The sequence below is a fragment of the Empidonax traillii genome, unplaced genomic scaffold (genome assembly GCF_003031625.1).
Source record: "Empidonax traillii isolate 1590-97213 ecotype Southwest subspecies unplaced genomic scaffold, ASM303162v1 scaffold31:size1920502, whole genome shotgun sequence".
NCBI lineage: Eukaryota > Metazoa > Chordata > Aves > Passeriformes > Tyrannidae > Empidonax > Empidonax traillii.
Window position 1 is genome coordinate 415,563 of NW_020955224.1, and position 22,241 is coordinate 437,803.

Here is a 22,241-nt window from a genome sequence, read left to right on the forward strand (position 1 = left end):
CTCCCCTCAATCCCATCAGTAGCGGCGGCCTCGGGTTTGGCTCCCCGCGCTGCGGCGGCGCTCAGCGGCGGCTCCCCCCGCCGCGGCCGCCATGTTGGGCTGCTGCGCGCTCGGCGGCGGCGGCGGCTGCCGCGTGTGACCGCGGGAGGGAAGGAGGGAAGGAGGGAGGGAGGGAGGGAAGGAAGGAGGGAGCGGCGGGGGAGAGGAGGGCGCGGAAGCAGAGGGAGGGAGCGAGCCGGGGAGGGAGGGCGCCGCTGCTACCCCTCCCCGCCGCCCCGCGCACGCACACACACACACACCCCGCACACGCACCGCCCGAGGATGCCCTTTGCCCGGGGGGGCGAAGCCGGGACGGCATCGCGCCGCCGGGAGTGAAGCCACCGCCACCACCGCTGCCGTCGTCGGGGCCTCCCGGCCCGCAGCGTGCGGCCGGAGCGGGGACGCCGGCGCTTCCCCTCCGCCCCAGGACGCGCACCCGGAGGAGGAGAAGGAGGGCGCCGTCTCCGCAGCAGCAGCAGCAGCCGCCGCCGCAGCCATGGGAAGGATTTGACAGTGCTCGGAGCGCTTTTGCCGGTGTGTCGGGGCGCGCGTTCCGCCCGCCGCCCCTTGGCGCAGCGGAGGAGAAGGGGGCGACGATGAAGACTTTAGTTTTTTTGAATCACTGACAAGCCTTAAAAGGAGACTCGGTAAGGAGGAGGAGGAAGGGAAAGGCTGCCCGGGGCAGGACGTGGCTGCGCCCTGAGGAGGGGGGGCTGCGCCCCACCCCGCGGTGGCCGCGGAGGCGCTGCCGGGGCCGGGGGAGGCGGCGGGGTCGGCGGGGCTGCGCGGCCCCCTCATCCCTCCTTCCCCGCCGGTGTGCGCCCTCGTTTCTTCGTCCTTTCGCTTATATAAACACGTAAATACGTCTGTTCTTCCCTTCCCATCCGTCCTGGGAAGCGGATCCGGAGGGGCTGTTACCCCGTGGTGCTGCGGCGGGGCTCCTCGCAGGATCGCGCTGCATGATCTGCATCAGGAACGAAGGAGAAGACCTTCTTAAATATATAAGTGCGTGTACCTGGACACGCACGGTGAAATAGGTGTCAGTCAGTCTCGGCTGAATTTGAGTGCAATTATTATTATTAAAGCACCAGGAGTGGCCATATATTCACCCCCCCCCTCCACCCTTTATATTAAGCCTATTACATTTTTTTTAAGTATAACTATTTTCTTCGCTTAAAAATCATATGTAAGCAGATATACACACTATATGTGTGTGTCTGAAACTCCAAGGGTTTAGTTTCAGGCTGGGAATACCGAGGTGGGCTGGAAATTAAGCACTGCCACGGTTTGACGCTTGTTAAAAATACTGTTGACTTCTTTTTAAGCAACTAAGCCCTCAAAAGTTTTTTTGTTGTTGTTGTTGTTTTTCTGGCAAAGTAATAATAATCATTAAAAAAGAAACCCCAATGCAAACTGAAACAACCATGTCTGGAGAAGTGCGTTTGAAGCAGTTGGAGCAGTTTATTTTGGATGGGCCAACACAGACTAATGGGCAATGCTTCAGTGTGGAAACCTTGCTGGATATACTCATCTGCCTTTATGATGAATGTAATAATTCCCCTCTGAGAAGAGAGAAGAACATCCTTGAGTATCTGGAGTGGGGTAAGTTTGAATTTGTTTATTTTGTGTACATCCGTCCATGTTCCTGTCTGCTTTGTATAATGTCCCTTTTATTTATGTGTAAGAGGGATTGTTTATAACTCAGTGTTTTACCGGGAAATGTTATCAGTTTTACTGTATTTAAACGTGATGGTGGTGCTAAAAAGAAATCCATATTGGTTATTTGTCTTTGAGGCATGTATGTAAAACGTACTTTATATTTTTTCTTTTTTTTTTTTGAGTTGGGTCAGACTCTGGTACTTGAGGCATATTTGTTTGCCTTCAGGCCCAGCTGTTGAGTTTTGTTTCCTAAAGTTGCTGGGAATATAGAATGGTAAGGGTTAAATTCTCTGATGCCTTGTAAAAGATCAATACATAATCCTCTGATTTGCTTCTGCCTTTGAGTCTGTACTTCTTTAAAATAAAACATGTTGATCAACAAGAAAATCAGTCAGCTCTCTTAAATGATGTGGGTTTGAAATGCTTGTGAAAATGGAGGAGATTACATTCTCTTCTTAAGCAAAATCATTGCTGACTTAAGTAGATTGATTTTCCTGATGAAGGAAACAATTGAAAATCAGAATGAAACTGTGTGTGTCCCCAGCACCCTTTCCATTTTCTTTCATTTTGTGGGACTATTTGCAGATCTCGAAAGGAAAGCAGGTGAAGGATAGCATGCCAGTTCTTCTTAAGTTGTCACAGAACTGGTTGATTCTATTTTTTTCTTTTTAATTCTCTTTCTTCCTCCTGCTAAACTCAGATGTAAACCAGAAGATGCAGTCTGACATAAGAACCTTGATGAGAATGGTTCCTGTATCTGACCTTCAAACTTCAAAGTCATGCTGCACTTCTTCATTTGCATGCAGAACCATTTACCACATTTGCTTTGTAATAAATACATCAGCAGGCCTCCTTTACTAAAAAGCACGTTTTTGAAACACGTAACAGGCATTTGATTAATTATCTGGTTGAGCTCTTTAAAATTAAGTTGCTGAGGAAAAGACATTGTTTTGATAACTGATCTAACAACTTGAGGCTGATAATGTGTGTGTTTTATTTTCCTGCTCCTCACTGTAGTCATACTGACATCTAAAGGACATCTGACTCAGTAATTAAGTTTCTTGTAATGTTCATATTGCACTGTTTTTTGTTTTCTTATTATCTGGAGAAACAGGCTATAATTAATGCATTCTAGCTAAGGAGGAAATAGTAATTAAAAGTGCTTCTGAAGAATCTTCCCTCTCAAACTGTCACTGGCATACAGAGGCTGTGAAAGACTGGGAAAATATGATGGCTCCAAGGGTATTTTCTGTGCAGGAACTTTGTGTAGTCTGCAGTGGATCTAGCCAGCTGATATCCTGTAAATAATAATAGTCAAATTAACCATATCTAGATGGTCAGAGTAACAGTGTGTTTGAGACCCATTGTATTGGATGCTCAGTGGTTGTTTGATGGGTAAATGCATCATTACAAGGCTCTGACAGTACCTGAAGATTTCTGCAATAAACTTTCCAGGCTGCTGATGGAAATAATACACTGTTTTGGAAGGCTGGAATAAGGTTTCTTGCTGCCCTATTTTTCCTGCTATTTTTCCAGTCTCGTGCTCCAATTGTGCCTTAGCAGTACTCTTGAGCGTCAGAGAAGACCAGTTCCTCCCAATTCCAGGGCTGAGTTGCCCGAGTCCTCTGTCGGCTCCCAGCTCAGCTGTCCGGACTTCTACCCTGGGAGTTTTTTCAAGAGGGTTTGTGAGGTGAAATATTAGAGCCAGCGGTTACTTGTACCCGTCATTTGCAATGTCTACTTGTATGATGTCTTTATCCTGCAAACACTCACATGAGTTGCCTCCTCGGAGGGCCAGCCCTCCTGGTGAAATTAGCGGTCTCTGGCACTTTTGTTGGCATCAGGGAATTGGCAAAATCAAGCTCTTGGAGAGGTTATGTACCCTCCCGTGCTCTGGTGCAGTGAAGTTACTAAGGGTACCCTGTGCTTTGATATAATTGTGACCTCTCACATCTCTCTCCCCAGAAGGGGAAACAATGCAGGTGGTTGATTAGAAAGAGATTATATGTGGTTTTAAAGTTGGAGATGTGCTGAGTAGTGGCAGAAGTAGAAGGCTGGCAGCCAGAAATCCTGGACTCTGCCCCCCACCTCCCTAAATGACTCAGTGGTGAAGTGTTTTCAGCGCGGTTTTTTTTCAGCTTCTCTATTTGAACAGTAGGAAAAGTAGCACCGATTTTACACTGGGGAGTTCTGAAAGCTGCTGTATGGGAAGTGGTTGTGGTGTATGTATTGTATGTAGCATATGTACTGTATGAATGTACCATATGAAGTAGTGTGTATTAATTTATTTTTCCCATCAGTGAAACAAAACGTTATACCTGGTGTTTCTACTGGTGGATGTCTGTTGCTTGCTGTCTTGGAAAGGCATTTTTTTTGTTTCTGCCAAGCATCTACATATTTGCTCTGTTACTATTAAGAGTGCAATCTGAATGTATTGAAATTGGTTGTGGAATGGTATGAAATTATGTGTTTACAAGGTGCAAAGTATAGATTTACTCCTGAGAACTGATCATCATCTTCTGGTTTGGTTTTGGTTTTGTTTTTTTTTACTTATTCTTTATAGAAATAAACAAGATTTGTTTATATAGTCCTTTATTTTTAAGAGAAGGCTAACAAATAGCTGTTCGGTGATCACAGACTCCTGTTGAGCAGCAAACAATTTTTTCTTGCTTTTCGGCAGTGCAGTTTTGAGGTGCTGCTGTGTGGTTTTGTGGGGGTTTTGTAGGTGGGGTTGTGTTCGTGGATGTGTATTTTTATATAAGCTGCTGAGAAGTTACATGCTGTATTTCACGTAAGACTGAAGCACAATCTAATTTTTGGGGGGAAAAGGTTTAGCAGGTGTTCCAGTATGGAAAAGCTAATGTCTTAATGACAGCCATGTGACTGCAGCTATATTTAGGGGAACTAAGAAGCTTCATGTTCTAGTACTTAGATCTTTTAGGACTGTTTTATGAGCTTGTTATCTAGAACTATAACATATTCTAAAAATGAAGAAGGATGGAACAGTTGAGATCTGAATGTGTTGTTCATCTTTTGCTTTGGTTTGATGTTACAAGCATAACTCAGCAAAGTGGAGAAAGTAAGGTCTCTACAATGTGTAGTTGAACTTTAAATTTTTGTAGGATTTAAGTCTTTTTTGGTACTTGAAATTAAATTAGACTGTTTAGAAGTGTCAGGTTAATTATTTTGTGATTTAGAATCTGTTTTGCTTCTAAAATCCTTGTTTTGTCTTTTGTCCCTATTTTTATATAGTATTAGTTTTGTGACATGAATAAGATCATTTGATTTTGTTGTTTATTTTACGCAAGTATCTTGTATGCTAAGACAGTCATGGAAACAGCCATTGTATTTGAGTTCTGAGGTTTAAATTGGGGCACGTTTTGAGATAATGGGGAGGAAATGGAACATTTAAAATTGGCTTGTTCTATGTATTTGATCCTAGTTTTCATTTTTATCAGTATTGATAGTTGTATTTACGATTTAGAAAAGGGCTTGTCTAATTATAGCAACTGGAGCTTACCAGAAAAAGCTCTTGAGAATTCCAAGCACTTTGCCTTTTCTCTTCTATGTGTGTATGATTTGCCACTCTGACGCAAGACTGTAAGGGAGGTAGTGAAGGATGATAATGTGAACTTGAAATTAAAATATAGTGATAAGAAGAAGCTTTTGGAAGTGGTTTTGTTCTGCAAAAAATTCATTTACAATGGCTCCAGTTTGAATTGGTTTTAAAAAGAAACTAGAACAATGTTATTTAGGATACATTGAAAGAATACCAGGATAAACTTCAAAATGTGTGGAGATGAGGAAGGGAAGATGTAGAGCACCACTAATAGCATGGTAAGATCAGTGACTTGATTGAATCTGTGCTCTTCTAGGAAAAATGTAAACTGTCCTTTACTAGTTTTTTCTTCTTACCTAAGAAGGCTCTGGAAGATGGGTTAAATTGTTCTAATTTCTTCTCTAGTAGAACTGAAAAGTTGTGGTGTTTATGCAGGGCTGTTATCATCATAGGCTAGACTGTGGTCATTACTCTCATACTTCAGTTATTCAGATGTGCATCATCTCTTCTGGATGTTGAAAATGGTTCTATCACCATGCAACCAATATTTTTTAAGAAAAAGTTGTGAGGAGGTGGTCTGTTTGTGTTTTCTTTCTGGTGATTTCTCTCATGTTTTTTTCTCAAGAACAAAATCTTGTCTCTAGACTCCTGAACTTGTTCTGTGTTTTTCATCTCTTTGTAGTTCCTGAACAAATCACAGACATTTTTAGCTATGAGCTGCTTGTATTTTGTTTTTCAAATAGACTGTTAGAAAGCAATCTGTCATTTAGGTCCTATTCTTAGCAGGCAGTAATAAAAGACTTACCACTCAGCTACTTTAACTTTTGTTGTGTTTTTTAAAGTAGACCTTGGTGTTTAGTACTTTCCAACCTTGGTAGTGTTTGACCCTTGTAGTATCTAGCCCATTAGAAATACTTTTTTTTTTTTTTTAAATTACATTTTAGCTATTAACCTTTTTATTCTAGTCATAAAAATGGGAATACTGCTTGGTCTGACATAAGCAAAACAGTTATTCAGTTCTTTCTTGGAAAGAATGAGCATCTTGCTTGTCAAGGCCACTTAATGTGCTTTAGCATACACCTGATTTTAAATGTGAGTTGTTTCATTGCTTGCAGCTGAACTATATGAAATGATGGTGATCCATCAATGTAGAAGACATTGTGGCATTCTTGACACTTAGATTTCTGACTTTGTTTATGATAGTGCTATACTGCTTATTTTCTATAATCTGTTGTTTGAGATTGTTCAGCTGCAGCCAACAATTAAATACTTTTTATTGATTTAGGGTGAGAGAAGGAGGTTCTTCGATGCTCTCAAACAGAAACGACCTTCACACCTCTATGTTTCAGAATATTGTGTACACAGCTTTTATAGAGATGCAGTTCTACATTGAATTACTTGAAAAAGAAGAAAAAAGTAATTGCAGGAAAATATGTAGAATGATTGCCTGTGCAGACATTACTTTTAGGTAGCTCTGTAATTAACCTCTATACTTTTTAAATTGTGACCTTTCCCACATTTATTTCACTTTTGATTCTTGTCTTGAACACATGAAACTAATTACTGTAAATTTATCAACAGTTCTGATGTGATCAAATGAGCTGTGAGACCATCCAGTTAATTCTACTTGTTTTGCATTAGTTTCCAGTGGAGTGAGGCATTAACCCATTGTAATATGTTTGTTTCTTAACACTTTTATGTTATACCAAGTTTTTAAACAAGCCTTAATTTTAAGTAAAGAGAAGTTTAAAGGAGGTTCTTTTTGACTGTTTTTGTTCTTTCTGGCTGGGGAAGTTTGGAGGTATTCGGAGGTTGCCTGTTTTGGGGCCTGTTTGGGGTCTGTGTCTTTAGGTTGACTGATTTCTGTTAGTAATGTCCTGTTTGTTGCAAAGGAGTATGGCTTGCTTAGATAGAAAGCTAACTAACACGTAGTTTCCAGGAATTTTAGAAATGCCTTTATTCTGTACAGAAATTCCTAGCATGCTTTGGTCTAATGGGGACAAATGGAGAAATACAATTATATGAGTTAGTCTGCTCAGTGGGCATTATAAACCTCATGACAGCATAATAAATTCCCTATTACCAGGACATTTCGTGTTAAAGGGTTAATCCAGTAGGTTTTTTATGGTATGATCATAGCTGTAAAATGTACTGCTGAAGATGTGCTTGAATTTTAACCTCTGTGTAGCATATGATGCTGTGCCTTTATCTATCTGATTAAACTCCTTCCTTGCCTTTTGGCCCTTCTATCCTGAACATTACTGAGGTACTCTTTTATAACCTGCAGTGATTAGATCATAGCTGACTGAAAGAAGGACATTGGGCTCTAAGAGCAATGAACTTATTTGGCCCAATATAGTTTAATACTTTGATATATATATATATATATATATATATATATATATATATATGTTCTTTTTTTACAAAGATTGGGAGAAACTACCTTTCTTTTTGAAACTCTACCTTATGCCCTTAGATCAGTGTTTGAATTCTCAACAGGAACAACAAATCCAAATAATTTCACTTCTGAGTCGTACCTGTGGCTGGATAGTCAAGGACCAGTGTTGTTTTGAAATTTTATTGCAAATAAATGGCAAGTACAAAATTTCCAGGTACACAGTGGATGCAGGGTACTGTCCTGGTAATCATTTCTGAAAGTGAACACTGTAATAAATTATCCTGGATGTGTCTTTGGACAATATTAACCCATTCATAACATCCCTAATTACTTTTACATTGTGAAGAATTTACCGTCTCCGTTTGCACAGAAGACTTCCAGAAGCAATTAAATCTTGAGTCCAAGCTCTAAAGCCTGACTAAAAAAGGTGCAGTGGTTAGCTGGGGCAGAATTGAAAGAAAATGCCAGCTCCTAGATTCTTAAGTTTTATCTTTTGGCAAAGCAGGCATTCCTTCTATAAGCATTTGTGCTTGTTTAATTTGATTTTCTTTTTCTGGCTGAACAACTGGAATATTTTGTTCTACTCTTGTCTAACTTACCTCAACACGTTATTTTTCTAAAATCCTCATTAAGCTTGGGAATGCCACTAATGTGGACCAAAATCTTTAAAAAATGCAAGTGATTTAGGTCAGTCATGTGCAATCTTTTGTTAACGACGAGATTTTTATTTCAAATAGTTTAAACATGACATTAAGTTTAATAATAACTGCAAAAATCTTCTATTCAGGCAGGTCAGTTTGCTTTATTTCTAGTAATACAGCCTAATTAGGTTTACTAGCAGTCACCATGGATAAAATCCACATGAGGTATATCCAGACTCCTAAAACTTTGTGTTTCATAATTCTTCTTTATCCGTATCCAGACTTCCAGTTTGATTTAAATTAGTTTTGTTACACAGTATTGCAGATTTCTTTTATTCTTAGGGAGCAGCTTCTTAGTGCACCTTCTCTCTGCATCTTTTTGAAAAGTTTTGTGTCTGGAGCTTGTGGATGTTATGAACTGCAGTACTTTTGTTGGCCATTTTGAGGGACGCATAAATATATTTTGTTCAGTAATTTAGTAGAAATGTACAGTAATTCTACTTGTAGAAAGGCTAGGTGAGTTTAGTATGGCGAATAGGAGGGGGGTAAAAGTATTTGTATGAGGTAATTACATTCCCTTTAAACATTGTGGGATTAGAACAGCAACACCTAGCTGGTCTTTTGTTCAGTTTCTTTACAGTTTCAGAAGTCTGGGCTTGGGGGAGGACACCCATGACTTAGCTTAGGAGCGTGGAATTACTTTGGCTTCAGAGTGGAGGGTTCCTAAGCAGTTTTTCTGTGTAGAGTGATTTTTTTAATCATCATTTATTTTATATTTTTAAATGTTCCCTCTCACCATTATCTTTGTTGCATCATTTTCATCTTAGAATCCTACCCTATTTTAGACTTGCATGACAGTCTTGCTGGTGAGGTGTCCTCACCTGTGGTGAAGGGTCCACAGGTCTCCACTTCCGAGTTCTTCCTGCTTTCCTTTCTGTGTGTTTTCCACAGCTAATGTTATTACAAAGCAACACTTTAAAGTACTTAACTTCTCTAAGGTGAAGTCTCCTGAACTTCTTCCTCACTTCTGTTCTGTTGCTTTTCATTCCAGCAAGATCTCAATTTGTTTTTCTGATATGATGTGGATATACATGAGTCAGTCCGATATTCCATGGCCAGAATCTTGGTTTCTGGATTTGCATGGGTTTTTTTAATTTGTCCCTCCCTAGTCATCCCCAAGCTTTCATGGTTTGGTTGGCCAGGTTCATAATGTAGAGGTTGTGTGTGGGGAATGATAACAAGAAGTTTTCACCTGCATGAGAAATACACTCAGACCTTAACCACAGGTGCATCCACACAGTGTTTCCTGTAACACCCTGTACATTTCTTATTAGATCCAGTGCGTATCGATTGATTTGCTATCATTAATCATTTCAGCTTGTAAGCTGTTGTAGAACTGGAGCCTTGGGCTGTTTACTCTGTGAGTAAGAAGTCGTGATCTGTTTCACTCCTGAAGTCTAAATAAGATGACTCTTAAGTGAGAGTACAGCTTTATTATTTTAATACCTGAAACTAAAATAAAGAAGTGATAGTCAGGGTGGCAGTGACTTTTGTTACAGGGCTGCCAAGTGGTTTAAGAAAATGTCATTCGTGCTGTGGGACACCACAGTCCCAAGGTATTTCCTGATTTTGCTCATTAAAGTTCTTTCACCTTTACCCATGCTGCCTTTTGTAAATAGAGAGCTGTGTTGTCTGAATGTTTTGCAGGACACATGGTAACGAGGAGGAAATAGAAGTTGGTATTTTGATTGCAATTCGCTGGATTTATCTTGGGTGGGAGCTGACTTGATGGTGTCTTAAGGCTGGCTAATTCCACTGATCTTTGTTTTGTGGGTGCTTACAGGGGCGAAGGGGCCCAATCCAGTCGAAAACCAACCCTGCAAAAACACGTGTGAATCTCTTGCTATGGTCATGTGGAGATGTTGTACTGGTGTGTGTATAAAAGGAGGGGACTGGGACTGTGGCAGCCCAGACTTCAGTGGATTCTCCTACTGTAGCTCCTGTGCTCTGAGTTGAGAGGCTGCTTCTCAGATTTCCTCTAGCATACAAGGGAGCTCCAATTTTTAAACAAATTTTGATGTTACCGGCTTTTTATGATAGATACGTGGTGTAGAAACTCAGTGAGCCTTATTGTTTATGCAGCAGTTTCCAAAACGTTTATTTTTGCAATGAGAATATTTCTAATCCTGAGGAGGGATCTTCAAAATAACTTTCTGATTTTAGTAGTGGTAATTCCTTGGGAAAAAAAGTATTGGGGTGTTTATGTGTTCTGTGGTATTTGGCATAGTATCACTCAGTGTCTTTAAACAGTATTTTGTGTACATTTTGTAACTGAAAGACAAGGATTCCTCGTTAACACACTTGGAATTGTTCTGTTTCCCCCAACGTTTAGGAAACACATGCTGTTCTATTTTGTGATTATTTAAAAAGATCCTTTTATAATTTTAGTGGGGACTGACACAAAAGAGACTTGTTTTCTGTCCGAACTGATATGATAGAGAAAATTATAAAAGCTGCCTCCTATGCAAACAGAAATTTGCAGAGAAGGCCATTATCATTTCGCTGTGTGCCATTCCACCCCCAGTATTGACTATTTTCACCTTTACAGCTAGCAGCCACTTTTAACTAACTTTTAAACTTCTGCATCTTTACAGAAGTCATAATTCAACTCTTTAAAATGAACTTAGGCAAATGAGTGTTTCTGGATCAAAAAAGGCTGGGTAAAAAATGCAGTCTCTCTACTCCTGTGTGTTACCGATTTTTCTGAAAATAAGGAGTAACTTAATGTCTCCACTGATGATAATCCAGGTTTTCAAAATGCAAACTCTATGTAAAGATTACCAAGAAGAAGCGGTATGTGATGTGTATTACCCCAGCTGATGCGTATTATTGCATTAACTTGGTATTTCTTGGTTAACCTGATGCTCGAGTAACACATTGACTTCAGAGAAGATAATCTGGGAAGCAGTTGCTTCTAGTGGCATAACCTCTTAGCTACTTCAGTGAGTATCTGTACAAATACCCTGTTGAGTATATGCTGCAGGAGCTCATATTAGCACCAGAAGAGTCTCTTCCTGGATGATTTAGCAGGGATGCCATCTGATCTTATCAGTAGTAGCCTAGTGTTTAAACTTTCTGGGGGAGAGAAAAGGGTGCAGCAGGGGCCAGGAGTTGATGATTTGCTGTCTAGCTACACTTTTCTTGAATTTTTTACATTCTTTTTCTGCAAAACTAAGATCATTTAATGGAATTCATATTATTTACCGACAATATTACATTCACTTTGTGGTCTTTGGCACTGCCAATAGTAGGGAATCTCTTCCAAGAAATTCTTGACATTAATTTCACCATTAAGTTTTCTTCATAAGGGAACAATCCAGTCTAAAGATTTTTTGCTTTGTTTTGGTCATGTAATTTATGTTGTCAGTAAATTTATTTAACCATGTGTATGATCGTAGTTATAATTACAGAATCTTCTTAGACACCCCAGAATCTACATGATACTGCTGTCAACATTGCTGCATGTTGACTGGTTCTAAAGCTTCAATGTATTCAGCTCTACACTAGATTGAATTTGTGGCACTGAAATCTTTCAGTGACATCAGACTATCATATGGTTATTCAAAACTTGTATAATTTTGTTCCATGCGATCTTGTAATTTTTTTCTCCATCTACTTAAATTAGGAAGTAGAACGTTTATTGATAATTCTTAATGGTAACTGCTAAGAATCAGCAAAATCAACTTTTACATTTTAAAATATAGGTGTTTAATGTTATTCTGTCTCTAAAAGAACAGTTTCTTGCCTCGTGTCTTTCACTTCAGCCAGGGCTTCCATCTTCAGGGGATTTCCTATATTTTTTTGTTTCCTTTTTCTATTTTCCATCTTAAGGAAACAATTTTCTCTAATATGTCACTGTCAGATCTGGTTGGATTAAATCAGTTCACATGTTTGGAGCAAATATTTTTGTTAGTAGTTTTGATGTTATCCCACTTTACTAAAGAAAACTTTGTGACTGATAGATTTTTGTGGCACTTTTGCTGATGTTAGGCTATCATTTGTTATTCCTTTTACTTCGGATTTTCAGTTTCTTTCAAGCTCACCTTCTCCAACTCTTTCTGCATTCCCCCTCCCTGGCACGTGAAATCACGCGGTCACACAGTGACAGGGTGCGAAGGTCATTCGTGGCACCGTTCCAGCGTCACGGGTACAAAACTCTTTCCTATGGGAAGTGTCAGAGGAAACTTGCAGGAGATGGAAGATGGCAAAATTAAGTAATTTTGGCAAAGCTACAAGGATCTTTTCTTGGTGTGCCGATTGTAGTTTTCAGTAACAGCCCCGCCACCATCCCCCTTAGAGCTTGTGGCAGAATTTTCATTACCTTCAGGAGAAGCCAGGCCAAGCATGTCAAACTGCACCTTTGAGTTAAGCATAACACCTATCACAGGGGCTTGGGGTCCTTTGTGTGTGTGTGTTTGTAAAACACAGTGCAGAAGAGCTGCATTGCTAATACCTGATGCCCTCTTTCACTTGGAGTATCCAATTAAGACAGAAATATTCAAAGTCTGTAAGTGTGCTACTTGCTGACATTTTGAGCCTCACAATTTCAACCTAGGATTGACAAACAAATCGGGGTTCTCTTCTTCCTCTGGGCCGAAGTGTCTGTCTCATACTATATCCTTCTGTGCCTGGCACTTGAGGACTTGGGTGCTATTTTCCCTGCTGCTTTTTTCTTTTTGAGAAGAAAACAGCCTCTCTGCTGAAAGACACGTTTCCCAGGTGGTGTGTCAAGACTTCAGATAGTTCAGACATCTGAATGGGGACAGATTCATCAAATGGCAGGCATTGACTTAACAGCTGTGAGCCAAAATTGTCTGTCTGGTAGGAAGAAGAAAGCATTTGTAAGACTAATTTTGCTCTCATTTAATGGAAATAAGTATGTTGTTAATTCACTGATACCCGTGTGGTATTAAAGCAGTTCATATTGGCTGCTGAACTTTAAAACAAAGCCAAGCCACTTACTTGAGGGCATTAACTGGTTAAGTATTTAAAACTAGAGTTCAATTATTGTAGCTTTTTCTAGATGTCAAGAGAGAATATTTTCTTTATTTTGCTTTACTTTTTTAAAATATGCTTTTAAAATGTGTATTTGTTTCCAAGTTGGGAGGGTTGTAAATATACCTTTTTTTCTTTCAATAGTATGACTCCTGGTGAGAAAGTAATCTACAATAATATTGGGTACTTGGCGTATATTGCCTTGAAAACCTGTTTGAGAAAACTATGTGTTATCTTAAATATCTCTGCAAAGAAATGGAGGCAGAGTTGTGATTTGTTGAAGGCTATACAAAAATTCAGTAGAAAAACAGTTTCTGGGATCCAGGTTTCTGTGTGTGTACCTTCCACTTGAATTTTTTTTTCCTTTAAAGTTTTTTTAAATGTTTTCTGTCGAAATTCCTGAAGGTGTGGGTGGCTTGTAACTTCTGTGTGTTTAAGTGCTTTATTTATTTGCTTTAAATTTCTAGAATACTGTTTGGCTACCCTTTCTAATCTTATTTCTGTGATGTCCTCTTTTCTCCCTCTCCTGTAACTTTAGCATTGTACAACTTGGAGCAGTGGCAATTGTTTTATTTCTCATAAAGGAAGTGCTCTCTTCTGCAGTGCATGCTTGCCAGAATTGTGTTTTGAGCAACTGTTTATGTGTGTTGAACTTGGACCTCCATAAAAAATTAATCTTCGTTTAACTCATTAAGTGTTTTGTACCTCACCTTTTCAAAAGTCTTCCCTGCAGCTCCACAATACCCATACCACTGACATTTCAGAAAAGTTTTCCAAGAGTGTCTGAATGTCTTACTTAAATTGTTATGCATTCATTTAAATCTTGTCTCATACTTCCTAATTATGGAATAGTCTGCGCTGACTCCTGCAGCGTGCAGGGTTTGCTTAGCTTGAGTGGGCTTTGGGGAAGACTCTTGGTTGTGGAGGAGCAAGTAACTGTTAGGCTGCAAAATTCATATCACTGCTACATTAGAAACTTTTCCCTAACACTTTGTATGCTTTCAGGAAGTCAAATATGATAACAACAGAGATAACCAGAAACTCTTGATTATAATCTCCCAGGTGATGCTGAAAATGATCTCCTGGAAAGCTGTATCTGCATAGATAGTGCTTTAAAAAGTTTCAACTGAAGGTTGAGGCAAGTTCTCTTAAAGCCTTGCATTTGGTCATGTGTTGAGGTAAAAAAGTATAAGGCAGTTTTGTAGTACGGTCACTTGTGAGGATCAGGAAATTCCCCCTTCCTACTCCTCCTTCTTTTCTGCCTGGTGCTCCTGAGATCTGCTTCCTGCCCGTTCCCACTGTCACTCTGAACTGCCCTGTGAGGAATTGATTTTAAAGCTGATAAGTTCTAAGTAAAACTCAACTTTCCATCAAGAATGGATGCTCTACATTTTTAGTTAACTTAGTTTTGGTGTTTTGTGCTTAAGAACTTCTGAGCACATTCTATAAGGTGCCTGGGGGTTGGTTAGTGGTCAATCTGTTTGTACAGCAACTTAGTCATGACATACTAGAAGAGAAATGCAGTATTTTTCTTTTTCATATAGTACTTCAAAAGAAAAAATCAAGAACTATTCATGAGCTATTACTTTGGAGATAGCCACTATCTCCCAGGCACAAGGTAATTTATGTAGTACATAATGCTTTGCATCAGTAGTTATCATTATTTATGGGGCAGTTTGTTTAATAAGGATATTTCTAAGTGATTTCTAAGTGATTTCACTGCCTCATTATAATTTGCATTTACTTTGTGTTTCATTTGTGCAGAAACATTTTGTACAAATCACTGTAACTGGTTTTTTTGCTCTGGCAGATTTAAATGGTGAAAAGTTTTTGAAGTGTCCCAGGGTAGTTATTTATGATATACCAGAAACAGAGAAATTGCAGCTGGCATTGAGTCTCTCAGAATTCTTCAGTGGAAGTATGATGAGGGTTGGAGTTTGCCTTCCATGGCCTTCTGCTTAACTTAGGCTTACTTAAAATGAACTTGTTTTCTTGCTAGTCTGTGTAGAGTGGAATTAGGGGTTTTAGTCCGGTCTTAGCTTCATTAGCACATGGATAGAAAAGAATAACTTTTAATGAATGCTCTGATTGTTTAAAGTGAGCTTTCTTGAAAAAAATTTATTAACAAAATATTAGACTTCAGCCTGGCCTCCTGACAACTGAAATAATGGATAGTCATTCACACCTTTGTAAAATCAAAGACAGAGCAGTAGTGGGGTTTAATTTTTTTTTTTTTTCCCCTAATGGAACAGTAACATCTAAATGAAGTGCAAGCTAGTGCAAAACCAGATCTTACATCAGTATTTGTTCTGGAAAGCTGCAATAGCTCATTTGTGGTTTTCCTGCTTGTAAATAATGTAGTTATCCCACCTCCTGCTGAATGTCTTTATTCCTCATATTTTCTGCTGATGAATGTCTCTGCTTCTCTGAACTATATTAAGGAAGAGTGCAGAGCCAGTTATTCGCTCATTTCTTTAGTTAAATCCCAAATTGTACAGAAAATTTAATGTTCTCCTGGAGGTTCTTGAGTCCTTCTCTTCTTGATTCCATGTAACAGAGGAAACTTTCTTTCATGTTAGTATAATAAGTGACTTCTATTTTGTGAGCTCAGTACTGTAGTAGGTGAACTGTGGATTAAATGAAGAGTAATTCCTTTGCTCATTCCTTTGAATGCTTTTTCCCTCTTGCTTGTGCCTTTAACTGGTAGCTGTCACTAAATTGCCACACACAAAAATCTCCTAGACTTTATTAGCACAGTCAAAATAATTGTTGTTTTAAGATACTTTTCTGCACCAAGCATGGTAATAATTTTCCTGTGGGTTGGTTTGATTCCTCAAAAATGTTACTGCAGATGGTTGCACTGGGAAATGAGAGACATGCTTCTTTTTTGTGATGTCATTAACTGCATACAATGTGTAATTTTGGGGCTTATTAGCTGAGAAGACTAGGTAGGACTCAAAAGTTGAAGTAGTATTTGAAGTATTATTTCCCTTATGTTTACAGTGTTGGTAGAAAGACAAACACAAGAAAAGTCAACGTGATTTTTTTTTTTCCTTTTTCTTTTAAGCCTGGTAGCTCAGGAAGGAAATTTTACCATGAAAAGAGAAGTTGATCCGTTGCCATTGCAGTGGTATTGCAGAGCACTGACCTTCTGGTCGTGTTCAGGGCACTGCCCTCTGCTCAGCTTCTGCACAAGCGCAGAACACATAAATGGTGGTTCACAACAGCCTTCCCATGTTTGCTGAGAGTTCTGACTCATTCTTAAACCTTAGCATTTTGTCATGAACTAACCGTGAACCCTAAAGCCTCTGTTCCCCCAAGATATGTATCTTGCTTTTGAGTGGTTTCAGATTGCTGATAGATTGGATAGGACCAAATCTTGCTTACCTCATTCTCAGAATTATTCCAAGTGTGTTGTACATTCAGTATGACTTGAACAGTGTACAGGGATTGTCTTTGAGCTGATTGACCTGGGATATAGTTTCTCCTGAATTTGAGGAGTTTGTGTCATACGAGAAAGTGTCCCCACTACCCAGCAAACATCAGCAAGTCTCGGGCAGTCTCTATTAAGATCGGGAGCCGTTTAAAAATGCAAGGCCTAAGTCATGACTATGTTAGTGCTTTCCTGTTTCATATCAACTGATGTTTTGAAAGCATTTGTGGAGATAGAATCCTTCCACGTTCACTGGATGTTGAACATTTTTTGTGCTGTTTCAGTGATAGAGATTTACAGGGCAGCTCCCCAGTTTGACATCTGCACGCCTGCGGGCGGTGAACTGATTGTTGGATGAAATGTGTCTGTGATAGCACAGAACCAACCTAGAGAAGTGAAGATGTATTGTGTAACTGTACCTTGTTGATGGGACAGTTCTTTGTTTTTTTTTTATTTATTTATATCTTTCCCAGAAATGCACCACCAGATCGCACTGGTGTAAGAATAGAGTAAGGAATGGCCATGTTGGTGTTAGGAGGAAATTTGCATTATGTTCTTTGTGCATCTGTGAAATAATTTGGCTGCCTAAATGCTTGAGCTAGTTCTGAGTTTGCTTTAAAGGTCAGGGAATTCCTTCTAGTCTGAAAGAAAGGATATGTGAGTATCCTTAATAGCTTTAGCCAACATAGCCCATGTCGTCTTTTACTGTCAAATGGGAAGGTAAGATGCATTCCATATTGCATTGGGGAATCTTTCTGGGAATTGCTTTGCAGGTTAATGGTGTTCCTTTCCATACTTTTCTCTACTTGTGGGCACTTAAGAGTAGAACAACAAAGCTTCAGACTTCAGGAAGAAGGAGCTGCAGGCAGCCAGTCTCTGCAGATCTCTTGACACATTGCGAGTTTTAAACTTGATGCAGAGAAGAGTGGGAGAGATACTCTTTGCTCCTTCCAGGGGCTCTGACCTTTGTCAGGCCTGAGCATCCACTGCAGAGGATGGACAGAAATTTGGTTTAGGATCACACTAAAGGTAATTTTCATGTAGATGTATCCTGAATGTCGCATAAGTAGCTGCCCTGTGAAAGTTTTGACGTTATTTAAGTGATTATTAAATGACTTCAGAATACAGTAAAATTTTTTGAAAATACTTTTTCTTTATGATGTGTCTGATAGAAATACTGAAAGAAATAATTAAGATGGTATAAACACGAACTGATAGAATTAACTATCTGCGTGCATCTGGTCTTCATCTGTAGCTGGATGATGGTGATGTTTTCCCTGCCTGTTCCTCTCATCACCTGTTTTGAGTATCCTGCAGGACAGTAGAGTTCTGGAAATTCATTGAGATTATGTTGAGGAATAAGTTCTCAAAGTAAGCAGTTATGTAGTAAATGAAGTTGTTGTTTGCTGAAAAGGAATTTTTTTAATATGGAAATTGAATGATGCTACGAAGAATTTTATTCTCTGGCTGACTGATAGAGAGGGTTGGGTTTTTTTCATGGAATACTGGATATTAACCACATATTTTGTATGTAGCCAGTATTGTGCGTTCATCACCATATGGATCAGTTAGTTGACTTCCTGTGGTTTGATGTGAAGAGATACTGAGAACTCTCAGCTGTCACTGAAATCAGTTGGAGTTTTGCTTTAAACTGTAAAGCTCTACATAATGCTACATGCACTAAAAAGTTCATATATATGGAATTCTAAAATGATTGGTTAGTATTGGATGACTTTTCCCCTTAATTTCTCATGTCCCAATTCCTCTTCTCATAAAAGCGATATGATAACTGCTCTTCAAGGATTATTTTGAAAGGCAGTGTATTTTGGAGCTTGCTATAGAGTACATTTTTTGTGAGAATTCACAAGTCTTGTTGCACAATAAATAAGGTGGACTGTTTTCAGGAACCACATGAATGTATTTTATCTGAGCATTGGGAAAGTCAGAGAATATTATCATTTGTCTGTCCATGCCCTCTAGTTTGTCACTATCCCAGATTTTAATCTTCTTCAGCAGTGATGTATTGTTTTTTGGTTTGGGTTTTGTTTTTTTTTCTCTTTGACACATGCTTGTCCAGTCCCAGTTTCATTCCAATGAATTGTCTTTTGGTTTTGTTTTGAACAGAGTATTCATTTTTTAAAGTGCACATTGCAAGGCATGTATATTTTCTCTATTTCATTTATTATTGCAGCTGCAGTTGATCAGGACAACCAGATTCTCTGAACATAACTGATACCGTTTTTGAAGACAGCTTCTGTTTTGGAAGAGAGGAGTGGAATTTTTCTGAATTAAAATGAGGTGTGATAGAGCTAGTGATAGATGTGGAAAGGGGAAGGTCTGTATAAAAGAAGTGGTGACAAGTTTCATTTGGCTTAGTCTCAGTGCCACTATGTTTTGTAGAAAGCTAAAGAGGGGGTGTGCTGTGCTAAAAATAAGATAGTCTGTGTGTTGGAGAAGTAAGTGCGTTTTAGAGCACATGTTTAAAATTCCTGTAGATTCAGTGAGAGTGTGGAAATGTATTTAAAGGCATCCAGAGAGGGATCCTGTCTGCCTGAAGTAAAGGCTTTCTGTCACATTTTTTCTCAACCTTTAGGAGAGCATAGTTTGGTTTTTCACAGGGAACTTGTCAGTTTGCCTTATCAACATTTTGCAGTTGATGCTCTTCTGTCTTTGAACACCTAAAGGTAACTCTAGAGCCATATTTCAAAGTACTTTTTTTTCTTGTCCATTTGAGGGAGGGGTGGTTCTTGGGAAGCTACAGCTGCAGGATGTTTCAGTGTTTAAATGTACCTCAGCCAGTAGGGAAGCAAGCCAGTGTTTCAGTTCCAGCTCCAAACACTTGTGGCTAGAAGACAGCATCCAGGCCTGTAGATAAAGGACATTCTGTATCACTTCTGCTTCACCATTTTTGGGAAAAGAGCACTGTGTTTTCCTTCTCCAGTGGTAGGCTTTGTAGTAGGAACATACTTTTCCAAACCTTCAATTAGGAAGGAGCACAACACTGATTGTCTTTCCAAAAGATGAAGTATTTTTTATACTTTTTGTACTTTCCTCTTTTAAAATCTCACTGCTACAGACCAAAAAGAAACCAAGCTGCTTTTCATTTAATTACAAGAATATTTAAAGCTACACCCCTGTCATTGTGTACTTAATATCTGGTGTAGGAAAAAATTTCCTTTTGACAGAGATGTGGGCACTGTGATCCCTTCTTCACTGTCTTGGTGGGTGCACTTCTAGCCATGGCACTCATGCTCAGACTCCCAGAGAGTGCAGGACAGAGAAAGCCAGCCTTCAACGGAGGCAACAGAGAGAGAATATATTCCTTCAATAATGGTCAAATCCTTAATCCTTACATCCATGCTGTTTTGAGAAAGGAAACAAACATTATCAAGGTTATGCCTTTAACAGTGCTTCCATGTCACTCTTCATCAGCACTGTCTTATTTATAAATTTTCCTTGACCCTGATGATTCATTACTGTTGTCTTTTTCAGACCCTAAGATTGGAAGCTTTTACACCTCCCACCTTACACCAAACTTGAGATCTATTTGGATAAAATCCTTCTTTTAAGCATACTTAAAAAGATAATGCATTAATGGCAGTGTTGGATACTCAGTCCATGAAGTTTCTGGCAGTCGGTCTGTATTCAGTGTGGAGGCAGTGCTGTACCTGAAGGAATACAGGTGGTAATGATGCAGCTGTACAGGGGGCAGAAAGGTGTCTGAACCTTGCTGACTTGTGCAGAATGATGCAAATTGCATAGCAGATCTAACTAGGGGAACTCAAGACAGATTTTATTGGCTAATGAGTATGATTTTTCTGGTCGTATTTTCTGACTACTTCCTTAGAGGTAGTCTGGAACCTGGAAAAGCAATACTTCCATTCAGTCAGACAGGAGATTTTCAAGGTGTGGGAAAATTGTCTACAGGACCTTCTTAATGGTGGTCTTTCAAAGAGCAAATTTTCGTGTTGTAGGTTTGCCATGTCAAGGTTATGTAAAAGAGAATTGGCACAGCGATGTATTTTATTTTCTGTGTTTTTTTGTGGCAGTATCAGTCCTCGTGTTTGATTGTAATTGAATTCCTGATACTTGCTGTCTCTGCTCTTTAATTGCAAAATGTGGGCAGCAGTTGATACGTGCTTCTCAGAAGTTCTGAGACTTTCTTAGCTGTAGTATATGATGGGCTTTAGAGGATCCATGTAAAATATAATGTTTAGAATTGAAAGCCATAAACTGAGAATTTAATCTGGGTCTCTGTCAGACCTTTCTCTGTTGATAGCCTTGAAGGTACAAGGGGTCCCTAGAACTAGTGAATCTGTGCAGTGTCCAGTGAGCGATGCTGAGAGAGACTGAGAGGGCAGGTTGTGGCCTTTGTACCCTGTATCCATGGGGGAACTAAACAATATGCATGTGGGAGGGCTAAGCCTGTATTGTGCATCAGAACTGTCCAGAGTTATGTTATTATGTTAACCTGGGCAATACTCACCTGTTAATCAGAGGTTTATCTGAAATGCTGTGCAGTGTTGCTTCCTGCTTAGTTCTTTGAGAAGACTCTAACCTACAAATATGCCCATGCTTACCACCTTGAATGAAGGTATTTAGACTATCTTTATTTTGGTTGTGGGGTTTGGATTTTTTTTGTGGCTATGAGCCCATTGCTGGTGAAAATGTGAGAAGTGGAACAGTTACGGAGTGCAAAAATAATTTGAAATGGTTCAAATGCCTTGACATTTCTTTTGGATGGTCATTGTCATCTGTTGTATGCAAATCAAGTCAGTGTTTTTTACTGTTGTGAACTTCTTAACTGATTTTGTTTGTGGGGAAACTGTAAAGTTTGTACTGAAAAAGAATCCTTTAAGTTGAACATTTTTGGTTTTAAGAACAGAAGTAAAATCCTCCTGATTGTATTTTGCTGTTGCCAAAGAGCTGTCTGATGTACTCATCCACCTTCCGATTGCTCCTGAAGTAAGCACAGAGGAAGAAAGGGCAAGTTGCAGCCTATCTTCACTGTTATTGTGCAGAGTGAGGTACTAGTCATGTCCATGTTGATATTTTATAAACAAAATATTGTTTTAAGGAGCAGCTATGAAATTCGATTCTTTCAAACTCTAAAGAAATTAAGGTTTTGTAAAATAACGAAAAATCTCAATTGGCGTGTGGTAGAGAAGAATTGGTGTGTGGTTTTTTGATGCAATTTATTTGAGCTCTTGTGTCTACATACAAAAGGCAGTAACTTTAGTGGACTGGTACAAAACTTTTGAGTTCAGGCAAATGCTGAATCATGGCCCAATTCATAATAATTGCAGAAAGTCATTCTGTATGCTCAGATATGACTGCAGTATCATGCAAAGTCTGATAATTAAATTAAATGATTTTGAATTGCTTTTAAGATAAATGTCAGGTTTCTGGCTGCTCTAACAAAAGACGAATGGCTTTTCTGTTACGTGTAGCCACTGT

General features: G+C 39.3%; 1 protein-coding gene across 10 annotated transcripts in view; it reads left to right on the forward strand.

The window, feature by feature from the left end:
* The first annotated feature begins 433 nt into the window (after positions 1 to 433).
* Positions 434 to 22,241, forward strand: part of CDC42BPA (CDC42 binding protein kinase alpha) — a 187,461-nt gene continuing 165,653 nt past the window's right edge. For all 10 annotated transcript variants that reach the window (XM_027911200.1, XM_027911207.1, XM_027911247.1 and 7 more), the window contains exons 1-2: positions 434 to 686; positions 1,417 to 1,641. In XM_027911200.1, coding sequence (XP_027767001.1) covers positions 1,446 to 1,641 — 196 coding nt within the window. In that variant the 5' untranslated portion in view covers positions 434 to 686; positions 1,417 to 1,445. The remainder of the gene's footprint in view (positions 687 to 1,416; positions 1,642 to 22,241) is intronic.